The sequence below is a fragment of the Amphiura filiformis genome, chromosome 3, assembly GCF_039555335.1.
Source record: "Amphiura filiformis chromosome 3, Afil_fr2py, whole genome shotgun sequence".
Lineage (NCBI taxonomy): Eukaryota > Metazoa > Echinodermata > Ophiuroidea > Amphilepidida > Amphiuridae > Amphiura > Amphiura filiformis.
In genome coordinates this window covers 40824418-40851560 of record NC_092630.1, presented here as the reverse complement: position 1 = coordinate 40851560, position 27143 = coordinate 40824418, and the positions used below count along the sequence as shown (strand labels likewise).

The following is a 27143-nucleotide window of genomic DNA, read 5'->3' as shown; positions in this document are numbered from 1 at the left end:
CCGGTTTTAATACAAAAAGTTAAATTTTACTGTTATTAAAGCACTACAGGCTTAGTCTTTTACGTGGTATTTTAGTATACCACTGGGCATTATAATTATGCAAAAAGTAGAAATCCGAATAAAATTGAGGGCGTTGCTGTGAAGCAAATCACACATTATGGCTTTAATATGTAATACAACCAGGCTTGTGTAATCAAATTCAAGGGATATGCAGTCATTTCACCAGGAAACATTTTGACTAAACCAATTCATGAACATTTAAAGGGTTCTCTATTTTACTCAAAGAATATATGAAGAAAATAGATTCGAGATGAATTCAGTACAGCAAGGTGTTTTAATCACAACACATTCTTCCAAATACCCATAAGTTGGTCTTACGTTTTAGATATCGAAATTAGACCCACAACATGGCTCTGTTGCCTTTAAATGGGAAAATCAGGATGGTCGGTGGGTCGGCAGTTGAGATTTTTTTCATCTATTTGCCACCTTAATCTAAAGTTTTATGCACACAATGAAATATAAATTTGTTTTACTCTAGATCAACAAAATCCAACAATTACATGTCCGGCAGACATGACTGTTTCAACCAATGTAGTTTCTTGGACTATTTCTGGCACATCAGACAACATTACTCCTGATCCTGCTGTCGTTTGTACTCCTGCATCAGAGTCTAGTTTCAACGAAGGACTAACTACAGTGACATGCACAGCTACTGATGAAGCAGAAAATTCTGCCTCGTGCATGTTTGATGTTACAGTTGGTATGTTATTTCTGTTAAATGAACAGAATCCAAAATAATTACCTTAAATTTTGTAAGTGCTGAGTATCTTTTGCAACAAATTCGAGCCATGTAAGTAGAGTTATATGATAAAATGAAGGCCTGCTGAAATCATTAGCAGAAACACACACGATTTTATATGTACCGATTGAATACTTGATCGAACGAGTAGCCGGTTTTGGTTGAATAACAAGTATTTAGTAAACAAATAAACACAAGAACCTTTCATTGTGTCGTACACACCAATAAATATGTAGACATGTCTTTAATATGTCGATTAATAAGAGCAGAGTTGATTTCAAGCAATTTATTTCCAATTTTTTAAATTCATTTCTTAAATACAATTTTTCCAGACCAAACAAATCCGACGATAACGTGCCCAGCTGATGTCGTCGTTTCAACAACGACTGCAACTTGGTCTGCTGCAACTGCGAATGACAATATCGATGACGCAGTGCAAATTACTTGTACCCATACGTCGGGATCAACTTTCACAGTCGGTCAAACACCTGTGACGTGTACAGCTACCGACGACGCGAACAATATGGCAACGTGCATGTTTACTGTGACAGTGGGTAAGCTATAAATAATATTTTGAGAAATTTAGTATTGCCGCGATTTATAGATGGAGACAAGTTCCAAAATATACCACTATGAAATCATCTTATGTCTCCCAAATATTGTTGAAGTGTGCCAAAAATGTGCATTTGAAGGCCCATAGAATATAAAATATGGTGAATAAGAAATGGATTAACCCTCTCTGGATAAATTTTGGCTTTCAAATCCAAACAAAACATCTTTCAGCCGTAATATTTCACAGGTTTAATGACAAAACTATGATCTTTCCACAAATATATTGACCGGATTAATCTTTATCTTATCTATCTAGAACTAAATCAGATTAACACAATTTACCTTCTTTGTATACAGACCAAGTCGCACCAACTGTTACTTGTCCAGCAGACATAGTTATTTCTTCTAGTATGGCTTCGTGGGCTGTCACTACCAATGACAACTACGACCCTTCTCCTCAGGTTACGTGCAACCCTTCATCAGGGTCCACTTTTACAGCTGGTGTAACTACAGTTACATGTACGGCAACTGACGATGCTGACAATTCTAATACTTGTAGCTTCACTGTAACTCGAGGTATGTATGTAAGGTGGGGTATTGCGTGTTTTGGTTCGTGTTCGTGTGTAAACAAATGTAAAGATTCAGTAGTCCCATAATAACTTCTTTTAACAATTGCCACCAAGCAGTGCGTCTCTCTCATTTTTCAAGTGTTTTGAAATTTGAAAATCTCTTCTCTTATGACATATTTTAGGTGGATGTGGAACAATTCCTGCCACTGCTACAAAGTGCACCCAGTTACTGACAGATGTTTATACTGATTACGACATGACTTTGTTTCCTAATTCTGTTGCCGATACGAGCTCAGCTGATGCTGAAGCACGATTTGATAGTCTTACATTTACCGACTGCCATGCGAATGCAGAGCTTTTCTTTTGCGCCCAACTGTTTCCTGATTGCCCGGACAAGGGCTGGACTCGTCATCCGTGTCGACAATTATGTCAAGTTGTACGAACTGCTTGTGAAACGCAATATAATGCCGCTTTTCCAGCTAGTCCATGGGCTTGGGACTGCAACGACTTCCATGATACTGGCGCATCAAACGAATTATGTTTGAATCCAGAAGGAGGTAAATTTGAAATTGAAATAAACTGATGTTTTCAATATGGCCGAAAAGGGAGACCGCGTACGTAGTTTTAAAAATTGGAATTTTTAGCGCCTTAGGATTTGGTGTTGACATAGCATGTTTATTTTTACATTTCTGGTAATCTAAAAATTCGGCTGTCAATATCAAATACAACTTATTAAAGGCTGGTATTGCAGTATGACTATAACACACTGTATGTTGTTACATTTCAGATTTTCTCAACACTGGTATTTGTGGCACACAGGTGTTGCAACAAGCAACCGCAAATAATCGTATTGTCAATGGTGTTGACGCAGATGAATGCGAATGGTCATCTATGGGATCGCTCCGTGATGAAAACAACGGCCATCGATGCGGGGCAACTCTGCTTAATGAGAATTGGGCTATCACTGCTGCACATTGCATGTAAGCGTTTCTTTCTGCTTTTGTTACAACTGAAACTTTTTTGGTAATAGCACATTAGAATGCATGAAAACATTTGCCACTAAACTCATTTATTAATTACTTTACCCTTATAGAGGAACAAAATTGTTCATGTCGATCTCATAGTTACACGACTTTTATTTTAATAACAGGTAAGATAAATTATAAAAGATTATCTATTATCATTCCTCAAGTTAAAATTTGTAAATTTATTTCAAATTCTTTGTTACATGCATTGACTAATACTGGTCTTGTTATTGCAGAGGACCAACAAGGAAACTAGTATTTGGTGACACCATAAGAAACGAACCTACCCAGTACCATGTAGAAGTAGAATTTTCTGCAATCATCACTCATCCAGACTACGATGACGATTTGACTCGAAACGATGTTGCCTTATTGAAATTCAAAGAACCTATCACATTCAATGACTGTGTTCGTCCTATGTGTTTGTCGACATTGACTGCAGAGACAGATCATTACACAGGTTGCTACAATGTTGGATGGGGCAGGCTGGAGTATAACGGAGGTTTGTAAAATGGTCCTTTATAATGGAAATAAAATGCATTTATTTTCTATGCAGAAGTTAATGATTGAGTACAAATTGGGGTTTCAAGCTATTATATATTAACTGTCAAACTTTCATATATTAACTGTCAAACTTTTGTCGGTATTAGCTGTTGACTTTTTCACGAGAAAGCTATTGGGAGTTCTGCATGTATACTGCCCTTTGTCTACAGAGTATCATTGTCGGCTGACCCTTGCCCAGTGATAAAGTAGTTTGCCCCTAATCTACAAAAGATATGGTGGCTTTCAAAAGAAAAAGAGCGTTTTAGTATGTGTCTTCCTCCAACTGAATAGTTTGTGGCCCTGGGAAGAATGCCCCTTGTCCACTAAAAAGGTTGGTCATATGGAAGATTTAGTGGCTCTGGAAAGAACCGTTTAACTTAACGGTGAGATTTTGTGGCTCTGAAAAGCGTTGTTTATGGTAGGTGGCTCCTTCCTACTGGAAAGATTACCTATAGTAATCCCGTAGTAACCACAATAATTGTATTTTGAATCTTATAGCATCTCCGCAGCACTTACAAGAGGTTGCTGTTCCTCTTTGGACGTATGATGAGTGTAGTGCGGAGTGGGGCTCAACGATAACGATGGACAATATATGTGCTGGGATAGCACCGGCGGATACTACGGGTGTGGGTACATGTCAGGTAATTAAAGCCATATTATAACATTTTTATACAAAATAGATTTGCATAACTTTGCCATAGAATGTTAGCTTTTACTGTCAGATATATCCCCTTTTATTTTTGAGCAGAACAACTAAGGCAAAGCAAAGAAAAATTGAATTTACTACCAGCGCCGATGTCGCCAATACGTATCATTCCTTCGGTCGTGTTATGGCACGATCCTTTGTTGTGTAGGTTACCGTCCCGCACGCCATGCACGTACTGTGTTATGAACATCGTGTATGCGTTCGACTAAATAAAACGACGGTTCCTGTGGGTTTTTTTTTTGTTTCAAAATCTCAGATTTTGACAAAACTACAGCACCTAGAGTCTTGATTTTTACAGGATATGTTGGTGTAACATAGTACAATAGAATCGTGTAAAAAAAGAATTTTGAAAAATATTGAGGGTGTCCTCCTCAGCAATTATTATATTATGGCTTTAAATAGAGTGAGACGAGTAACGAAAAACATCCGTGAATATACGTATTGTCTTGCAAACCATAGTAATCATGGAAACTGCAAAATGGGTCATCGGTAAAAGTAATACTGACTTAGCTCGTAGAAAAAATGTAAGTCGATTATGCTGGCAACTATAAAACTTGGTCTTCTTCTTAATGCTCATCTTAAGACGTAAGGCTGTCTTGTATACTGTCTTTTCCGGTTGGACATAAATATATTAACACTTTTGCTTGGCGTGTCATTGGCTCTCGTGAACGGATAACTACTACGGATTATTATATATTATAATAATAATAATAATAATTATTATTATTAATATTATTATTATTATTATTATTATTATTATTATTATTATTATTATTATTATTATTATTATTATTATTATCATCATCATAAATATATAATCACTTTATTATAGGGTGACAGTGGAGGTCCCTTGATATGTCGTGGTGCTGATGACAACAGATGGCATTTACTAGGTGTAACTAGTTTCGGTCCTTCTGGACATTGTGCGCAATCATTGCCTAGTGTTTTTGCCAGGGTAACGGCGTTTTATGACTGGATTGACGGTCAAATTAATGGACCCAACGCAATCAACGGTACTTGCATAATGTATCTTAATAAGTATCATTTAATATCAAAACAAAATATAACTTTATATTAGTGTTCTTTATATTCATTTCAATAAACATATATGTTTCATACACCAACCCATTCACATATTAATATGCCAACGTGCGCATACACCTACACATCCGCATCTATAGATTGTATACTTTCCTCGAGTAAAATCAAATTTTGATATTTTCTCTAAAACTGAATTTTTGCATAAATATATTATGCTAGTGGGATTCCGTGCATCATTTCCTTTCTGAAAATGTATACTTTTATATACATCTCATCATTACAATATAGAGAGACAATAAAAACACTATCTAAATTACTGATTCATTTATCTGCCGAACATGTCATTGTCAAAAGATACTTAGTGTAGGGCAAGGTTGACTGAATCACTTTGTAAAATGTATTTTACTCTTCTCTCGTTTGTTAAGATCGTTTGTTAACTGATAACTCACAGGGCCGTTCCTAGGGATTTTGCCGCCCTAGGCAAAGCCTCTCCCTGCCGCCCCACCAAAGCATACCAAAGAAGTGTTAAGGGGCCCCTTGAAAACTCATCAGTTTTGACCTATTTGTATTTTTTCTCCCATTTTTTTTTTATCCGCCCTCATTTTTTCTTCCCTTTTCTTTCTCCATTCCCGTTTTTTCTTTTTGCGCCCTTTTTTTGCGTCCTTCTGCGTTTGCCGCCCTAGGCGACCGCCTTACCTGGCCTAATGGTCGGAACGGCCCTGATAACTGATCTTTGTAAAAACGACAAATCCTGTTTAAAATAACTGTCATTTGCAAATATAAATATTTATTTTGATTATTTGACATTAATTTTTAGCGGTTGACTGCGACACAGACACTTACAAGTGTTCATCATACTCTGGTGAAATTTGTATTCTTCAATCAAGTGTATGTGATCTTGCTGTGTATGAATGTCCTAGACATGAAGATGAACTGAACTGCCGTAAGTTGTTCATCAATATCCGATGCATTACGTTATCAGTAGAAAATAGCCCTGTTTAAAATGATAATTCATCAGTATAATCATCGTTATTGTAACTATAAATTAGTTTATTGAGATTCCTAATTATTGACCTGTTAGGCGACGAAAAAAAGAAACCCTGTTCTACGGGCGGACGGACCTTTCATGTAGGGTCGGTCGGTCGGCCTGTGTTTTGTTGTTTTTTTTTTTTTTGGAAAAGACCCAAAAAATAACCAAAATCTGTAAATAATTTGAAATTTGAGAAAATACAAAAAAAAAATTGTTCCTGAAATTTGGGTCGGCATTCATTTGTATAGGAAATTTTTTCCCAATTTGTTCAAAATCTGGGTCGGTCGGGCCCGTAGAACAGGGTTTTCTTTTTTCGTTGCCTTAGCGCAAGTAAACTTTTCGAATAACTAATAGTGCATTTATAAATCCTGTGATATCAACCATTTTGTTACGAGAGTATATAATGAGATTTTATGTCAAAGGCCTATTACTTGAATTTGATTTTGGAATGATCATCGAACCTGTTCTTTCCCAAAATCTACAACAAAGTGTAAAAGACACTGACACGAATTTGATGAATTCATGAATAAGAAAAGCGTTGATTGAGAGTATTACAATAAGAAACAATAGTCAAGTCATTTCTTGGTCGAGCCATATCCAAGTACCTAAACAAAAATTGAAAGTTTATTTTTTTCACAATCTTCACCGAAAGTCAAGAATTGGCATTGATGATGACAAAGGAATGTTGATGTCATTGCCCTCTGAGAGAGCTTGAAAGGTGACGATGACATCACTTAGTCCATAAAAAAACTTATTTACGGTATGAAGGCAGCGGGCGCATAACCAGCTGACAAAGCCTGAAAAAAAGTATTTGTACCATGCTTCGCACCCGACCACTCTTGCCCGGACCAAACAAATTGTAGTAATCCTCTATTAATTATTAGGTATTTTTTGTAATCAACTTTATAATAGATTCATCATGTGGAACAACATCATACACAATTGCTTCTGGTGGAAATATCGTCTTCAAATCGCCCAACTACGATGATGCCAATCCTAACTATCCATCAATGATGTTCTGTCAATGGGAATTCACGGCACCTGCAGATATGGTCATACTAGTCGAATTCAACACGTTTGATTTACAAAACGAAGATGATTACGTGTATGTAGGAACGACTACAGGTGTCAGCCCGTTGGCAAGGACATTCGCTTACACTGGAAATACTGTTCCTAGTACATGGGTGTCGAGTGGCAATGTTGTTGCTATCTCCATGGATACTGATGATGGGAATGATGTGAACTATAGAGGCTTTCAAGTAACCTTAACTGCTGTTAATCCAGGAGGTAAAACAACCGTTTGATAATAAATCTTGATACTAATTTCAATCAGTATAAAAGTGCTTTAAAGTGTAGATGTTTGAAATTAGGGTTTGTGATCTATATAAAAATTTTTTTTTTAAAGATAACATAAGTTACGAACATTTTTATCCATTTTGTCTTAATATATGCACTCCACACACATACAGGCATGAGAGATAGACATGAAAAATAGATTTTATGGATTTTAAACAAATTTTGGTTATTCCTTCATGTAATTATACACGAAATTAGGAGAAGATTAGTTTAAGATCAGGTTACATTCCAAACAAATGTTCGTTTCTGATGCCATTCATGTTGACCTTGACTTCCTGTTAAACGATCATATTAAACCACAGCAAAGTTGTAAAATCCCTTCTGTTTGTACTGTTGTTGCTTTCAGATTATACCAATCCAGGTAAGTAAACACAGTTTCTTCTTTCAAATAGTAAACTGATTATAATTAAAGACAGAGATAAAAAGAATTGATCGCGTCTGATGTCACTGTCAATTACGATCATTGATTGGTTAACATAGGTTAATTGCGCGTAAAAGGAAGACCGATCTATCTGGTGCTGATCGGAGAAAAGGAATAGCAGCAGAGGGCGAAAAATTGCGTACTTTTTCAAGGCAAAAAGCAGCTTTTCTAGGCATTGTTGACATGGTACCTTCGCGAAAGAAAGTTTCCTACTATAAAGACCTAACTTTTGAGATGGTTTGCATGTTTGAAGGTGCAAAATTAACAATAAGTCGCCCGGTTATACTGCCACGTTCAGCAAGTCATCATATCACGACACTTGTAAACAAACCGTGCTCGAATTTGATTGACAGATGACATCAGACGCGATAAATTCTTTTTATCTCTGTCTTTAATTATAGGCACAACATCTTTTTTGATCCTATAGCACTATCGGTGCCCGATAGGAACCGATGGCTCTTTCTATCGTACCCTGAACATTTGTATAGTGCTTTTGTTTTGTTATTTGTATGAAAAACACTATGCAAATGTTATTATTATGCTTATGATGCTCATTACATCACCGGGTAATGACCAAAAGAGTCATTGGCACATAACCGTACACCGATAGCACTATAGGACCAAATAAGACGTGGTGCCTTAGTGTCTGTGTTTGTTTAACTCACACAGACTATATGTATATAAAATAAGTACATTACTTTAGTCGTTTATGTGCATACCAATGACAGTACGAACAATCCATGCTCACTGTTAGAATGTTATTATATTATTTTAGCTTATTTGGATACAACAGTCTGTGGAGCACGTCCATCGGTATTACCGCAGATATCTGGAGGGTCACAGGTAACTGCAGGATGGCCTTGGATGGGTTCGATACGTACATCATCGAATGCTCATGTGTGTGGCACTACGCTGATCGATAATCAATGGGCAATTACAGGAAGATCGTGTTTGTAAGTCATTGCGAATATAATTTAAAGTACCACTCTAATACCTCGAGTAAATAAGGTAGTAAAGCTTATTGAGCGTGACAAACCTTATTCTTTATTTCACTGAAACTTGTAAATGCCTTTTCCGATAATGTGATAGTATTCTGGTAATGTCTTACCATTTTATTATGAGCTATTATGAAGTCGAGAACATAAAAGTTGAATGTCATATGCTGCCACGATACGACAAACTTCTTGAAACTAACTATGCGTTCGTGGCATGATATGACAAACTTCTTGAAAATAACTATGCGATTATGGCATGATACGACAAACTTCTAGTAACTATCTATGCGTTTATGGCACGATACGACAAACTTCTAGTAACTAACTATGCGTTTATGGCATGATGCGACAAACTTCTAGTAACTAACTATGCGTTTGTGGCATGATACGACAAACTTCTAGTAACTAACTATGCGTTTATGGCACGATACGACAAACTTCTAGTAACTAACTATGCGTTTATGGTATGATGCGACAAACTTCTAGTAACTAACTATGCGTTTATGGCATGATACGACAAACTTCTAGTAACTAACTATGCGTTTGTGGCATGATACGACAAACTTCTAGTAACTAACTATGCGTTTGTGGCATGATGCGACAAACTTCTAGTAACTAACTATGCGTTTGTGGCATGATACGACAAACTTCTAGTAACTATCTATACGTTTGTGACATGATACGACAAACTTCTAGTAACTAACTATGCGTTTGTGGCATGATACGACAAACTTCTTGTAACTATCTATGCGTTTATGGCACGATACGACAAACTTCTTGTAACTAACTATACGTTTATGGCATGATACGACAAACTTCTAGTAACTATGCGTTTGGGGCATGATATGACAAACTTCTTGTAACTATCTATGCGTTTATGGCACGATACGACAAACTTCTTGTAACTAACTATGCGTTTATGGCATGATACGACAAACTTCTAGTAACTAACTATGCGTTTGTGGCATGATGCGACAAACTTCTTGTAACTATCTATGCGTTTATGGCATGATACGACAAACTTCTAGTAACTATCTATGCGTTTGTGGCATGATACGGCAAACTTCTTGTAACTATCTATGCGTTTATGGCACGATACGACAAACTTCTTGTAACTAACTATACGTTTATGGCATGATACGACAAACTTCTAGTAACTATGCGTTTGGGGCATGATATGACAAACTTCTTGTAACTATCTATGCGTTTATGGCACGATACGACAAACTTCTTGTAACTAACTATGCGTTTATGGCATGATACGACAAACTTCTAGTTACTAACTATGCGTTTGTGGCATGATGCGACAAACTTCTTGTAACTAACTATGCGTTTATGGCACGATACGACAAACTTCTTGTAACTATCTATGCGTTTATGACATGATACGACAAACTTCTTGTAACTAACTATGCGTTTATGGCATGATACGACAAACTTCTAGTAACTAACTATGCGTTTGTGGCATGATGCGACAAACTTCTTGAAAATAACTATGTGTTTATGGCATGATACGGTAACCTTTTTGAAACTAACTATGCGTTTATGGTATAAATACTTGCAGTTCTCAAGCCTCTTACGTCGTGTTTGGTGACCATACTACATTGCCGTCTTCAACAGTAAGCACGCACGTGGAAAGTAACATCTGTGGTGTATTCATAAACCCCGACCGACCTATCGCGCTCGTCAAATTATGTACGGCAGTGACATTCAATAGTCAGGTGGCACCTGCATGCTTACACACAGCACCAACAGAAACAGAAGATTATGCCATGATGGCGGGTGACGCTACGAGCAAATGCAGAATTTTGGGCTGGGGTAAAACTTTGGCCGCAGGTTAGTTTGGCACTTGCAACCGTCACCTGATTGTAGATTTGTAAACCACTATAGCCTTCAATGAAACTGGTGATGCCTTTCCCGCATTAAGTCCTTTTTAAATATACAATAATGAGTTTTCCTTTACATTTGACCGTATATCTTAAAATGGGTCTTGGCACATTAAGCGTACCCCATCCACACTGAGTGAGCATTTGAACCCAACAAGTGCTTTCATGCATGACTCGATTGGCTTCATATTGAATGAGAAAATTGCCAAGTAATGTAATACAGTATTTTTGAGCTTTATATCGTGTGTTTGCCTCAGTAGCTGTCTTGTATTGAGGTGTGCCACTTGACACATGCTTGATGCTGTGCAATGGTATCACATTCCTGCTGTATGAGATGTTGTGAGTCGACAAGACTCATCCACTCTGTCATCTAGGGCCTGCTTCAGCGTATCCCACAGATACGCGAAGGGAGCGCACAGATACGCGATGGGATTCAGATCTGGGGGATTTGCCGGCCAAATCATATAATACGCTAAATGCCTTGATCCTCCAAATCATGTCCAAATATACAAGAACTGATTTGCAAGCCTTCCACGGGCCCTATGTGGGTGAGTTGTCGGCCTTTAACAATGGTGTACCCAGGCCGCTCCTGTCCGAGGGCTGGAGAAAGGGGGAATGTTCTTTTTGTAGTAGTTATTTAATACAGGTGTGATGTGAAATAACGCACAAAAATGTATATTTTTAACAAACCCTTGTCTCATTAGTGCATTTAGTGTACGACCTAATGAATTTTAATGTTTGACTAATTGTCAATATACGGCAACTTAATTTTTTTCAGATGCCAATTATGTGGATACCCTGCGAGAGGCGGAGGTTAACTTGGCTTCAGATAACTGCGGGTACAGCACTAATTATCTCTGCGTTCGAGACACTGCAACAAGTACGGCAGGTACCTGCAGCGTAAGTTGTAATTGTTTTGAATACATATACGGAGTGGATAATCATGTAGTGATAAATAAAGAGTTTAACTTCAACATTACACAATTTTTGATAATATGGAACGTTTTCGCTAGATCTACTAGCATGACTGGCGTCTATAGCAGATGGTTATGATGTAATACTACATTGTCACCCTGTATTAGCGGGTACTCATACTTGTCGGCAACCTTTGAAAACAGTCAATTTTGCATTTAATTTTTTAGCGATTTCGCTACTTTTTTGCCCTTTAGCAATGACCCTTTTTTACTCTAAAACACGAACGATATTTCTTTCTAATGATACGTATAATACACGGACACCCGCCATAGGCTTAGAAACTCAACCCCCTCACGAATACCGTTCAGCCCCCCTCCCAATAATTACAGGTGAAGTGAATAAATGTCATCATAAACCAGGAAAAATGTGCGATTTTTTTACGTATTTTTGCAGAATTGTTTTAATTCAATGGGGAACCCCCAGAATGGGTCATCAACAAATTTTGTCTGCCCCTAAAGCTCGGTTGTATTATGCATTTGTGATGGGATGTGATGCAATGTGCTCCGTACGGAATAATGAAACTGAGATATTTTATACATCTAATTCGCAAGTGAAGGTCACTCTTTTTTAAATTTCACGAGCAAGTTGTATGAAATATAACTCCTTTTTTGTGTTTCGCGAATCGCGTTTCTTCATCTGAAAATGTCCCCTTATTTCGCGAAATTTCCGACGAGCATGAGCATCCACGGTGCCTGGACTGGGTCTTGTCTACAATCAGAGCATCTCCATCTGCTGTAAAGACTCTAGTCGATCTAGCAAAAACATTCTAGGTGAGCAAAAACAATAGTGTAATATTGAAGTTAAACTCTGCAATTGTTTTGAACTTGTTGAAGAGAATTTTTAAATAATGCGGCAGTACTTAATCTAAACTAATCCGATGCGCAGAACAAGGGAAATGTATTTATTTATTATTCATTAGGCATTTCAACAAAAATATACAGCAAAATTAGACCAGCAAGCAAGGGCTGCCAGGGCCCAACAAAAGTAGCAAATTAAGCACTGACATCTAAAAGATGAGTGGACCCCACCCTTGCAAGCTGGTCATGAAAATAAACAAAGTATTGCACTATAAATTCACATAAAAATTACAATGCACAATGCATTTGCAACATTTGACGGTGCAAGACAACACTACAGCAGCTGTATACAGTTGTTGTATTTATGAAAAACAATTTCCCTGATTGTTACTGAATTATATGACGAAGAAAAGCAACTCTTGAAATGGGATTGCATAATTGTAATTCTGATATAACTACAGAACTACAGATAATAATTTTAAAATGTCGTTGTTTTCTTTATATCAAGGGTGATTATGGTGGTCCTTTGGTGTGCGTTGGAGACGATAATAAATGGCGTGCTGTGGGACTTACTATAAATTCGTACTGCGAGGCTGAAGATGCCCTACATCCATTTATACGTATTTCTAATTTCCTAACCTTCATTGAGGATTCAATGGCTGTTGATGCTGGTACAAAAACAGTTTATCATTAACTCAATTCTTTTCGTTTTAATTGGTTTTCACCATAGACTCTAGTTTCATGCAATTTTAATGTCATTCAAAGACATACCAGCTTAAGCTTGACATAAGGTAACACATACTGACCGGCACTCATCATTCACATGCACCTTCTACAATAATTGAATATGGAATATGTAAAACAATACAGTCCACTGCACTGAATGCAAGGAAAATAAGAACAAGAAGTTTCAAACAATTACCCTATTTCTTTGTTGTTAGATTGCGCAAACCTGGGAGCCATGTGTTATGACGGTAGATGTTACCTAACTACAGGACGATGTAATGGATATATTGAATGTTCGACAAATGAAGATGAAGCAAACTGTGGTTAGTTACACTTAAATATCTTCAATATGACAGGTCAACATTTTCAATTGATCGTCGGCTTTTCCTCCCAGCTACATACACTTTAAGAATGTATCATTAGATTTATAAAATTTACTTCGAGGACTGTTATTATGGTTATATATCAAAAATGTGAAAAATATCAAATTTTAATAATTTGTCATAAAATTTGTATTAAACCGTGAATATCAAAAAATGAAAATTATTTGATATCAGAAAGACACTTCGTATTCAGAATGCAATTCGATATGTCTGATGTGCTCTCATGTCCCACAAAAAATACTGTCGAAACTCTCAAAACGCTCATTCCAGATCCCTTAACGATTTTTAATTTTTCTTCATCAGATGCCAGTTGCAAGGTAGTTGGCGATACACCAGATCAGCAAATAACACTAGCTGACCAGACCGGACAAATGATTACAATATCATCAGCAAATTACCCAAGTGATTATAGCGCTAATATTGAATGCGTCTGGTTTTTCACGTCTCCGGGTGGAACAAACATTGTGATCACTCTTCTTGACTTCAGCTTGGAAACGAACTATGATTTTGTTAGAATAGGTAGTGGTACGGATCCTAGATCTAACCAAGTTGAGGAATTTACTGGTACGGTAACAACGCCTGCTGCACACACTATAACTTCTACCCAAGCCTGGATGTCATTTAGTTCTGATTCATCCGTTGTTGATTCGGGATTTCAAATTCAAGTTTCCTATACTTAGTTGGTTTATTTGTCCATAAATTACATTGACTACAATACTATAAAATCAGTCAGTCATTTAGCAATTGTCATTAATATTTACAAACTGTTCAATTTTTTGTTTTAATGTAATTTTTAAGTACTCTTTGTGAATAACTTAAACCTTTAATTGTTTTACATTTTTTTTTATTTACAAACTGATTATGTTGAAATCAAATCTAAATGATTTAACATAAAGAGTATTATTATTTTTAACGATTATGGGGTCTTATGTTTTTTATAAAGATTCTCTAAAGATTAAAGGTTTTGAATGTTTGGGTTTCTCAAAATATTTAATCCATTTTGAATAATAAATAATAAGTCTTTATTTTCCACATCATCTACAATAACATCAACATTAAATAACAAACAAGAATATAAAATAAGTATAAAATAAAACGAAAGAGACAAAAAATAAAATTACATGGAGGAGATAATCAAAAGGCCATGGAGGCCAGAAGTGGTTATCCCCTAAAACATCTACCACAAATAAGATTTAAATACTATTAATTTGCAATACTAGAAGTGCTACAGGTTTATGTTAATAATAGATTTGTAATAAAAAGCAAGATTATTCGGAATTGTCTAATATATACGGATAAGATAATTGATATGGTTAAGACTTCAAAAAGAGTGACAAGCCAATGTGGATGGGCCGAATGTGAAGAAAATAACTCTCATTGTCTCATTGCGTATTACTGAACAAAAGTGTTCTTCAGAGACATAAGCCTATAATATTATAATTAAAGTCGCATCCTGTATGCCATACTTTAATACTGAATGCAATTTGGTACGAAAGAAGGTTTGTAACTGATAGGCTCATTTTAATTTTTCACATAGGAGGTTTTGAATTCCAAGGTCAATTGCACCTGCCCAGCGAAGATAACTTCGTTCACCAAAGTGTGGCGTTTAACCCGGGCGTTTAACCTATTTTAGTATTTATAACATATGTAAAGTTTGGTTCCAAACCATGTTAAGTCCAGAAACACATGTATCTGATTTACCTGTGCGATATTGGATTGGGCTGTGATGCTATAGTAATTTCAGTTGGATGCACCATTACAAAGCAAACAGTGGATAGATGCACAGTAACAATACTATGTGAGGCCTTGGGTTCCCAAATGAGAACAATAGTCTGCATATTGTTAAGCAGCATTGTTGAATAATGGCTTGTTGATGGTACAACTCTTTGTTGCTAACTTGTCAAAGTAATTTTGATTGTATCACACAAGTAAATGAGAAACATGTGGTTCTGGACTTATCATAGTTCATATAAACGAACCCCCATAAATTGATCCATTGCATCAAATCAGTATGAATCTAAATAAAATCTGTGCTTATTGGTTGGCTAACATTTCAAAGTTCCGTGATCAGTATACAATCTGCAATGATCTGATAGCTAAATAATTGAATATTATATCAACGGCGAATTTAGCACTATGGGTCAGTATTTTTATATTGTTTAAAAGGTGCAACTGGACGTTCAATATATTATGTAGGGTAATTCATGTATCATATGCAACAGGTGATTCACACCCATATGGAGAGTTATTGACTGGTATATAATCCGTATAAATTTTATATAAAACGGTTTCATATCATAAAAATCGATCTGCCAATATCAATTCTGATATTAGCAGTAATTGGCGTAAGGAAATAATGAATCAGTCACAAAATATCACAACATATCACCCAGCAAACACAAAAACGTTTTTAAAACGTTTTAAATAAGTTATATTCTGGGTTTTGGTTTAGGTAAAAACGTTTTAATAACATTAAAATGTCGGGTTATATAAAGGTCATGAAATCGTTTTAAAACGTTTTGTATGAAAATACACTGCAACAATATTTTTAACATGTTTTCGAAATGTCATTGTAAACTATTTTTGCAAACATTTTTGGCCAAATATTTTGTCAACACTTAAATAATATTATGTTAAAATATTTGCACCCAGCAAACACAGAAATGTTCTTAAAATGTTTTTTTACAAAACGTTTTAATAACATTTAAATGTCGGGTTATATAAAGGTCGTGAATTATTTCTGACAACCTTTTATAACCTTTTGCGAATGATGTCGAAAACGTTTTGTGTTAACGTATTACATAATGCAGCCAATGCAAGCTGTATATTTTCCCGCTGTCGTACATAAGGTTTAGTGTACAGCATGACTTGTTTTCGATTAATGGAGCCCTTTGTAATGAGATGTTGGATCGCATAAATAAGCCAAACTGTGTTGATTTTGTTAGATTTATGCGGATAATCTAGGGATTGGGTTCCTAAGCCTTCCCCAAACCCTTCCCATGGGCACGCCAATAGAGTATGTTATAGCATTTGATGACCTTTGTATTCTACCTTACGAATGAGATGTGTATTGAACACATTTATATTATGGGTGTGGTCCCACTAGTGTACTGTCATGAATGCGTCATGCATAATTCGCATAAAACTTTACATTTTGATAACACAAACCGACCAAACCTATATAATTCATTTGTTTCTGTCGAAACTTTCGGAGCAGCTACAGTTGAATATAGAGGGTATTCATTACTACGTCATTGGTGTGATTGCTCATGCATACAATTCCTCCACATAGGCTGTTTAGCTTATTCATGAAAGTGGCCTCTTGACATGATATAACAGTAACCGTTATGTCATTAGTGAGGCCCACTTACAATGTTCAACACAAAGTGAACAATGCTATAACTTGGAGGACAAACAAACGAACACCGCCAAATTCGACTGACGTGTATACAACGTGGGAAGCTATGGGGAAATTGAAGACTCGCTCTCTGATCATGCATGTGTTTATGGTTCGGTTAGCGGTTACTTAGCAACTCTCGTTCCGCTTGGGTTTATTGCATACACTCTATAGTAGTGTTAGGTATTGAGTATAAGTGGTGTAGCTAGGGTTTTGTAACAAGGGGCACAAACCTGAGAATGTACAGACAAAAACATAATCACCGTATCGACGAGTGTTCTGGTCTTGGATTCTGATCCCCCAGCGCTCAGTGCTATGCCGGCCCTAAATGAGGATGACGTTACTGGTGCGCGTTGAACACGCGATAAATTGCAATGTTATTGCTAAAATGTGCCAAAATTTGTTTTGATGGGCGGAAACAGTCGAAAGGGAAGAAGCATATTTTGGCCAGTTTTGTTAATATGTAGTATTGTTATTTCCTGGATTGTCGGTACACACAGCTCGGGACGTCGTGTACCGACAATCTGTGATGTAACGAAGGTACATGATTTCTGGTGGGCACAGGTCTCCTTGGCCCCTTCACTGGCTAAGTCACATTAGGTATTATTAGTTTCCTCTTCTACGTCACTATACATGGACGATTGTCTATATTCACAAACCTTGAAAAACAATAGACAAGTGACTAAACTATTATTTGTGAATGTGCTTATGTCACTTTTCCTTAAACGTGGGAACATTGTCATGTTCCTAAAACGTGGGAACATTGTCATGAAATATATAATCTATCCAGTGTGAAATAATTTATGCAGGAGTACGTCCTAAAGAATATCCTGAATATGCTAGTAACAACATCAGTGATGCAAATATTTTCACACCTCGTGCTGGACAGAGTTTAAACTTGAAATCTTGAGCTGTGTTTCTCATGTTGACAAATTGTTGGGAGGTAAAACGTCAAATAAATAATGTTTAGATATAACACCAGATACAATGAGACAATAGAAGAAAAATAACGATACCTAAATGCTAAATTGGGCGTGATGCTCAGTGTCCTTGAAATTTATTGAATTTGTTTTAAATCAAGTGAACCTGAAACAATTGGCTATTATGTATACAACAGCCATGGTATTGTTTTGGTTTTGAATTGGTTATCAACGCATACATGGTATACGCAAGTTCAGTTCGGCAGCTGCATCTTTTTGGTGAAAGTAACTTAAATATGACTTCAAAAAATCCTTCGGTAAGTTTGGACTTTTGAATATCTATATTTTGTAGCAAAAGTTAAAGGCATACCATTTTCAGTAACTAGTATTTTCAAGCAATCACATGGCACATGCGCTCTGTATTGGCAAGTACGGTTAATGTGGTGCCCCGGGCGTGGTGCAGCGTTAAAAATCGACTTAAATGCGTAAACGATCATAATATGTGTATTCATTTAATCATTTATTATATCAATAACATGTGTTAATAAAATACAAGCTTTTTTACTATAAAACTGTAGTGTGATTTTATTACGTGAAAATTATTCAATTATAAAGGTGAACTATTTATGTTAGCCAATTCGGTTATTAAAATGCGTTGATCCAGAATTAATAATCGAAATAGAATGATTGTATCATACTAAACAAGCAGAAATTACAAATAATATTTACCCTGACACTTGTCATGTAGAATAACACTTCACACAGAACAGACGACATAATTCTACCGGTATAATATTTACGAAAGAGACCTTAGTACCCTTAATACTAATAGTCCTGATTCAATTGCGTATTCTTCTTTGATAGAGTAAAACCGTATATTTCCAGTTTGTTAATATTTTTTAAATGTAACTTGATTAGTCATTTATCTTCTCCAACGATAAAGTTGACCAATGGCAGTCTATTCTTGCCTTGTCATTACTAGTTGAAATGGGCGTTCTTGTGTGATAGTGAATCCTTCAATTTCCAGACGTGTTCCTATTTTTTAAATGTAATTTCAATTAGTACTTTGTTTCCTCCTCGTAAATATAGTTGACTAAAGGCAGTCAATCCTTGCCTTGTCATTACTAGTTACTAGACTACATTACAACGCAGTCCATGGTGTATTACATTAACACCATTTATGATACATCATAAGTAGTCCTTTACGTAACTAAGTCTCATTCCATTTTAACTCCGACATATGCGCTTAGGACGTCTTTTTTTTTCCCTTTTTTTTTTTTTGCTTCAACATTCCAAAGGAATCAGGCAAAGAGGGGGTGAGTCGAGTGCGCAATACGCTTTGCAATTTAGTATCAGATGTTTCTGTGTTCGTGTCTAAAATATTAAGTTATATTTTGTTTGAACTGCTTGTATGATGTGGGAATTTGATGATGGTGAATTCCAGTCAAAATGTTACGTATGACAAATGAGTTCGTGAAACAGTTGATTCTGGCAGAATATGGTATAATTATAATATTATGTATTGGTAGTTCAATGTCTGCAGTGGTTCCCCATGCGCAGATATAGTCGGACACCAGCAGGGCATTATAAACAAAGCATGGTAAAAATAAAGACTTTATATCGGGACGCCATTATCAGGACAATCACATCCACCTAGGGGATATTTGATACAGAACACAAATCGGAAAGTAAACATCCTAATCTAAGCATAAAGCGAAGTATAAATTTTTTCTTCTTTTAATTCTTATGTTACAGCAAAATGGAGACCATCCGATTCATATGCACGAGATATCAGCACACAAAAATCCTCAATACAAAAATGGAAGTGTATCCACAACACGTCCAGCTAGAACACCACCTCCACCACCACCTCAATCGGGGTCATTTCTATCTCGCAAACAATGTATATATATCTGTGTGTTTGTCATACTTGGTATTATACTTATTGTCTTTGCATTGGCTATATATGGATTATATAGAGCAGGTATTTATTTTTACGATGCTATAGACGAGCCCTATCTATTTAGTGGTTCTCAATATTTAAATGGACAACTCGTGTCATAGTTGTCAGACAATCCATGGGTCTTAATGGATCGCTTTTCCGAACCTCTGCCAATTTTCTTGATTGCTCATCATTATGTAGAACTTTCTTTTGTAATGTAAGGTCGTTGCAAAAACGCTTGCGGCCACAAGATGTGAGCTTGTGGCAGAATGTTAGATCCCGACTAACAGTTCCAATGATCTTGAAAAATCTTCATTTGCCATCCAACTGAATTATGCAAATATTGATAATGCTTTCTACAACGAATCGGAAGGTATCAATTATACGAATACGATCTGTGTTAAGGGATGGGTTTATATGTGTGTAAATGGAGGAGAAATGGGAGGATTTTGGCATGTTTGCTGTGATTGTTTGCCTAGCAATATTGATCACAAGTACACAATTGATGGTGCATATCAAGGACCAAACTCTATAGTTTTATACTTGAGCACGATCACTTCTGTAAGGTCATGGGAAATTATGTAAATCGGCTTTTATATTTGATGTTGCATATCGGCTCACGCACTTTATTTTTGTACCCAGTATTTCACAAAGTCCCTGTACTCTGATGACCCTATGACTTTTTGCTGGTATGTTGAGCACTTTAAACAATTAATTATAGTACTTACCTCCTACTTTAGGAACATGCGTATGTCTTAATGTATGTCGACCATGTCAACAACCCAGTGTAGTTTTACATGGTTGGAAAAGTCTATTTCCTTTCGCTATTTTGCCAATCATAATTCATAAATTGTCCAACTTTTTTGACAAAAAGAGTTTTACAACTATTCCGCCAGCAAGGAAACACAAATTTATGTGTATCCAGTGCGTCCTTTACGTTTAAATAGTTCAGTTTATTGTCAAGTTGTGCCTCTATACGCCATATTTACGGAATTGATGATACGAGCTGATACGGAATTTTTGAACCCAAATTTCTTGAAATATACATTACCTTTTTAACTTCTCGCCACGAAATTGGATTCATAAGAAGGTCAAATACAAGCCTTCCATTATGGCTGGTATCATCATCTCGATTGGTGTCTTGTGTTAGTATTATTCCATATTTTGCTGGTAGAAGTTCAATGAAACCCTCCATAATTCACGACTACTGTCACTTGTGTTATAAACTCGATGTGTTTACTATATTGTCGCTCGGGTCCGCGACTAATCGCAGGGACCAGTCTATCATTAGCTATTCTATACACTTTTCAATAGCCTTATTGTGATGTGTGGGAGTTTTAAAAGCCGAGCCATGAACAAAATATAATGCGAGCACCGGGGGCATCAACTTTAGAGGTGACGGTATGTGCCTGTCAATATATGCCCCTCTTTTGAAGCCGACTATACCCGATGACCAGGCACCTTCAGTTTTCAAAATATTATACCCAATGACCCCTTTTTCATTTTTGATTGTACATAATTGACCCTTTTTTTATAAAAAAAAACCCAACGTTTTGTACTGATATGCGCCTACTTCGCGACGCTTGTACAAAATGTAGGCACATATACCCATCAATTCTAAAGTTGAGTGCCCTGGGGCGAGCGCATACTGCGGGCCAATGAACAATGAGATAGTGGCTTTTCTGATATCACTTTGAGGAACTGTTGAAGTATAAATCAGCCAACGAGTAGGTGTGTCCAAATTGCACATCTTGAATTGAGACCAAGACATGCTGTTATTTCAATTGTTATATCGTTCCGGTTGGTTTATTACCTACCATTGCCTACGAGATGCAGTTCTAAGGTGACAGAGGGACAGGTCTGCAATTCGATTCCACAACCATTCATACCTTTCATCTGTTTTATTGTATTATCGTGCGAATTGCTCCGTGGTACCTTACGGGTACCTGAATTTTATTTGAATGAAGATGACTCTGTCATGCTCGACGTCATATTGCATAATTTCTATACAGTATATGCAATAAACCAACCAGAACAGTATAACAATTGAAATAATAGGCAGTTCTAAGATAGGTTAAGAAGAATATAACGTCATTCTGTATTATTATTCAAGGTTGTAACGTGTGTCTATGCTGTCATGTAGGCCAACCTGGCAACAGACACGCCCCCGGTACAAACAGATGAAATTTGTAGAAAAGCGTGATTATGACAAAAACATTAAAAAATGATACTTTGAGGTATTGTTTTTTTAATTTGTGTATGGCAGATCATACATACACATGTGCTGAGGTCAAAAAGGTAAAAATTTTGTTTTTGACCCCTGACTCACCTGTCATTCCAAACAACCCCTTAAGCTCGAATAACCAAAGAAACTTAAAAACCATTTACTATAGTACATGACGTAGTTTGTTAATTCATTTGTTTTTAAATTAATATTTTCATCAGGTGCTTTGAACAATTTACTTGGCATAAAGGATCCGGGTAAGTTTGCCAATCTTATGATATAAGTGAGTTATATTTATCTTTGACCTTGAAAAAGTCTCGTAACTGTATATTTATCTTAAGATTTTGAGAACAAAAATTGCACGTTAGTGAACGTTTGCATGAGACATTCCCGGGGAGACATTGTTATTCGAATGGGGAAGCTTTCATGACATTCTTTAACTAGTCAGACTTGGATAACTTGTTCCCTTAAAGGGGCATTTCGTGATCCATACCCTCATTTCCTCATTGCAAGATCACTCAAATTTCAATATTGGGGCGGTTGAGGTCATGCTAAATTAATCAAGATGAGAATATAAATATATACCTCTAAAATATGATATTAATAGTACAAATTAGATAATCACTATCGATGCAGTAACTGTTGCACCAAGGTAGTGACGTACCGGTATAGGTACCTATAATAGAGAAAGGACTATCCGACGCAATATCAATATTTTACCTTATGATTTAATCACAACAGATCTGAAATATCCTACGCTGGACTGTCCATCCAATATCGTATATCCCATCAAAACAGTATCCTGGAAAGAACCAACACCATTTGATTTCCCCACATCACCCATGATTTCATGTACTCCTCGGTCAGGGTCTACTTTCTCAGCTGGAGCAATAACAGTGGTTAAGTGTGCTGCTGATGACAGCGAGGGTAACACGGCAACGTGTCGATTCACCGTTTCCATTGGTGAGTTAAACTTAATTCTGCATTTTTACAACAAATAAAGCTATCGTATTAATGGAATATAGTTTTAGACTTCTCCGTAGTCCAATTGCCATTACATATCTCTGATTTGTATTAATTTGTGCACAACTGGTAGATTTCCACATATGATCTTTTCAGTCACCGTCCCGGGGTCACCGTACTCTCTCTCTCTCTCTCTCTCTGTTTGCTAGCATCTGGTAGATCCAAAAATCATAATATTATGCCAAGATATGTTTCATTCGATAACATTGCATGCTATACGATAATATACGTATACTTTATACTGTCACTAATTATATAAAACTTTTGGCATAGTGTACATTAGTTTAAGCCCTACACTTTCTAGTAACAGTTTAGGTTTTAGCGGAAATAACTGCAAATTATGGCAAAGTTAAAGTGTCCCAATTTTGCATCTAATCAAGAAATTTTATTTGAAATGATAATCTTGCATCCGGAGATGTATGACGAACAAAATGTGGTCTAATCAGAATTATTTTCTTCAACGTCTATCAATATTGTCATTGTACAACAATGTAGTCCAATTTGTATTTTTGTACTTCATCAAGACTTCAACCAACCAACCAAACAGATGAGGGCAAAAGTAATAATATGTAGATCAAGGGGAACATTATTTTGATTAATATTGTATTTTATCTTTACATCAACAGACCAATCAACACCTGCAATCATTTGCCCTCCTGATATTGTCATTCGATCTAGTACAGCCACGTGGCAAGACCCAATGCCATATTTCTTTCTAACATCACCAGATATTACTTGTCTGCCATCCTCTGGAACTAAGTTCTCAGCTGGAAAAACATCCAACGTAGTATGTCTTGCTGACGACAACAAAGGCAATTCAGCAGTTTGTAGCTTCACTGTTACTATAGGTACAATATCATTATTTAAATCATTATTACACTGAAACTTTGAGGAAACTATAATGAAGTTTATAGGGTATTGAGTCAATTTTTCAAGGCACCGTTTTTTACCAGTTCGTGCTAACACTCAAAGAGAGTCCGTAACGTACCTAATATAACGTAATAATGTGTTTTATGTTGTCAAATATTTGTTGGTATATTACGATTAGACAGAATTTTGAAACTTGTTTGAAAGTGAACCCTAGAAGTATGATAATGCTAAAGACGTGTAACAGGCACATCCTGAAACATGCTAGACATATTTTAGACAAAGGTTCTGACAATGGTTACCATAGATCCATAGACATGGCGCGGATTCTAAAGAAACAATGCTAAACGGCCCATACACGATCAAAGTTATTGGACAATATCAAAGACTCTACGATACAAAATATACCATTGTGTACTGTACACACGATCATTAATAGTGCATAATGGTAGATTTTGAATTCGGGTCTTTGATATTGCCCAATAAAATTGCACGTGTATGGGCCACTTGAACAAAAATATCAAGTTTTATTGCCCATTTTTTATTGAAATATAATGTATCATTTTGTGTTGTGCAGATCAACAGGGCCCAGTGATTATGTGTCCCCTTGACGTAACGGCTTCTTCTAACCCAGTAACATGGGACGATCCAGTGACATTAGACGATATTGATACTGCACTAACACTGTCCTGTGATCAAACGTCGGGTTCAGATTTCCCTGATGAGACCCCAACGGAAGTAACATGTACGGTAATAGATGACGCAGGGAACTTGGCGTCTTGTTCCTTTGTGGTTACTGTGGGTAAGTAATATAAAGGGTTCTTACATTATAAGAACTTGGACTCATATAACCCCCAACTCCCAAACTACTTTCTGTCAAAGTGAAAGGAACGAAAGAATGAAGGAAGGAAGGAAGGAAGAAAATGACGAGAACAGTTGTTTTCTTTGCCCGGTTTTGAACCACCGACCATTCGGGTTCCAACCAACTGAAAGGCGACAGCAAGCCGCGTGTGTAACCATCTCCCGCCAACGGTTTTGTATTGTGTGTATTATGTAGTTTGGCATGATTACGCAATCGCATTAGTTGGTCTTGCAGTCGCTTTGTGCTGAATTGTGTTATATGGCCTAGTAGCGTTTGGGATAACTAACAGTCTTATAGATAAGAGCAAGTCGAAATCAGATATCCGACCTGAGTCTAGTACATCATACGCTTTGAAAAATTGTTTTTCTCAGAGTAAAAATTCACAATGTCTTTTATTGTTCTTCTTCTTCTTTAGATCCTGTTCCTCCAACAATCGTTTGCCCTGCTAATTTCGACGTGTCTTCCAACCCAGTGGTGTGGCATGATGATGTAAAAGTCTCGGACAATTTGGATACTTCCGTCTTCTATGTATGTGATCCAGAATCAGGGGCATCATTTCCAGATGGACAAAACACAGTCACGTGTACAGCTACTGATAATGCTGGCAATATGGCTTCCTGTAATTTCAAGGTCACTTTAAGTATGTGCCACATTTACCACTACTCAATCTGATTTTTATGTATTTGTAATTGTGAGAGTACAAAGATATAAAAGACCTTTTAACGTTTATTGTGAAAATGCATTTATTTTTTCATACCCAGTTTTCATCGCACGTTGGGTTATTTGCCCCTCAACAAAAATTTACAAACATTGAGAGTCTTGCATTAGTGTTGCTGTGTGTTTATTTTGTTGCCAATGGTCGAGAAAATAATAGATCCATACTTTAATATCGTGTTCTTAACAGATTCTGATCAGCAGCGTCCATCTATTACATGTCCACCGGACATCACACGTTCTACTGACATAATATCTTGGGAGAAGCCAATAGTGTCAGACAATATAGACACATCACTACATGTGGTATGCGACCCGCCGACTGACTCCACATTTGAACTTGGACAGACAACAGTTACCTGCACTGCTACTGATGATGCTGGCCTTTCAGCATCGTGTGAATTTAAAGTTTTTGTAGGTAGGTTTTAAATTTTGTTCTTTCAAAACCGAGTAAATTGGATATTATTGCTTCATTTTCAAGCCACCAGATATGTTGTCTTCTACGGTTATCTGTGTACGTAGTCATCTTCATTGCTCCAAGATATTTTAAGTTTCCTCAAAATATTTATGTCATCTTCCACATTCTATTCCCAATGTCTTTTTTGTTCTTCCTCATCAGATCCTGTTCTTCCAACCATCGTCTGCCCAGCTAATTTTGATGTGTCTTCCAACCCAGTGGTTTGGCATGATGATGTACAAGTCTCGGACAATTTAGATACTTCCATCTTCTATGTATGTGATCCAGAATCAGGGGCATCATTTCCAGATGGACAAAACACAGTCACATGTACAGCTACTGATAATGCTGGCAATATGGCCTCCTGTAATTTCAAAGTCACTTTAAGTATGTGCCACATTTACGATTACTCAATCTGATTTTTATGTATTTGTAATTGTGAGAGTACAAAGATATAAAAGACCTTTAAAAAGGTTTCATTTAGTGTCTATGGACATAATGATGTTCTCCTACAACGTTTATTGTGAAAATGCATTTATTTTTTCATACCCAGTTTTCATCGCACGTTGGGTTAATTGCCCCTCAACAAAAATTTACAAACATTGAAAGTCTTGTATTAGTGTTGCTGTGTGTTTATTTTGTCGCCAACGGTCAAGAAAATAATAGATCCATACTTTAATATCGTGTTCCTTACAGTTTCTGATCAGCAGCGTCCCTCTATTACATGTCCACCGGACATCACACGTTCTACTGACATAATATCTTGGGAGAAGCCAATAGTGTCAGACAACATAGACACATCACTACATGTGGTATGCGACCCACCGACTGACTCCATATTTGAACTTGGACAGACAACAGTTACCTGCACTGCTACTGATGATGCTGGCCTCTCAGCATCGTGTGAATTTAGAGTTTTTGTAGGTATGTGTT

The 27143-nt window shown here is 36.6% G+C and overlaps 1 protein-coding gene across 1 annotated transcript in view; it reads left to right on the top strand.

Moving 5' to 3' along the window:
* LOC140147259 (uncharacterized) overlaps positions 1–27143 on the top strand; it is a 59353-nt gene that overhangs the window by 12504 nt on the left and 19706 nt on the right. The window contains exons 17-43 of the mRNA XM_072169038.1: positions 539–760; positions 1132–1353; positions 1709–1927; positions 2103–2477; positions 2708–2900; positions 3182–3447; positions 3987–4129; positions 5027–5207; positions 6053–6178; positions 7178–7552; positions 7968–7982; positions 8818–8995; positions 10602–10873; positions 11702–11823; positions 13204–13366; positions 13637–13744; positions 14108–14483; positions 18309–18438; positions 19877–20105; positions 22509–22544; positions 23029–23250; positions 23937–24158; positions 24755–24979; positions 25455–25679; positions 25944–26171; positions 26373–26597; positions 26907–27134. Coding sequence (XP_072025139.1) covers positions 539–760; positions 1132–1353; positions 1709–1927; positions 2103–2477; positions 2708–2900; positions 3182–3447; positions 3987–4129; positions 5027–5207; positions 6053–6178; positions 7178–7552; positions 7968–7982; positions 8818–8995; positions 10602–10873; positions 11702–11823; positions 13204–13366; positions 13637–13744; positions 14108–14483; positions 18309–18438; positions 19877–20105; positions 22509–22544; positions 23029–23250; positions 23937–24158; positions 24755–24979; positions 25455–25679; positions 25944–26171; positions 26373–26597; positions 26907–27134 — 5526 coding nt within the window. The remainder of the gene's footprint in view (positions 1–538; positions 761–1131; positions 1354–1708; positions 1928–2102; positions 2478–2707; positions 2901–3181; positions 3448–3986; positions 4130–5026; positions 5208–6052; positions 6179–7177; positions 7553–7967; positions 7983–8817; positions 8996–10601; positions 10874–11701; positions 11824–13203; positions 13367–13636; positions 13745–14107; positions 14484–18308; positions 18439–19876; positions 20106–22508; positions 22545–23028; positions 23251–23936; positions 24159–24754; positions 24980–25454; positions 25680–25943; positions 26172–26372; positions 26598–26906; positions 27135–27143) is intronic.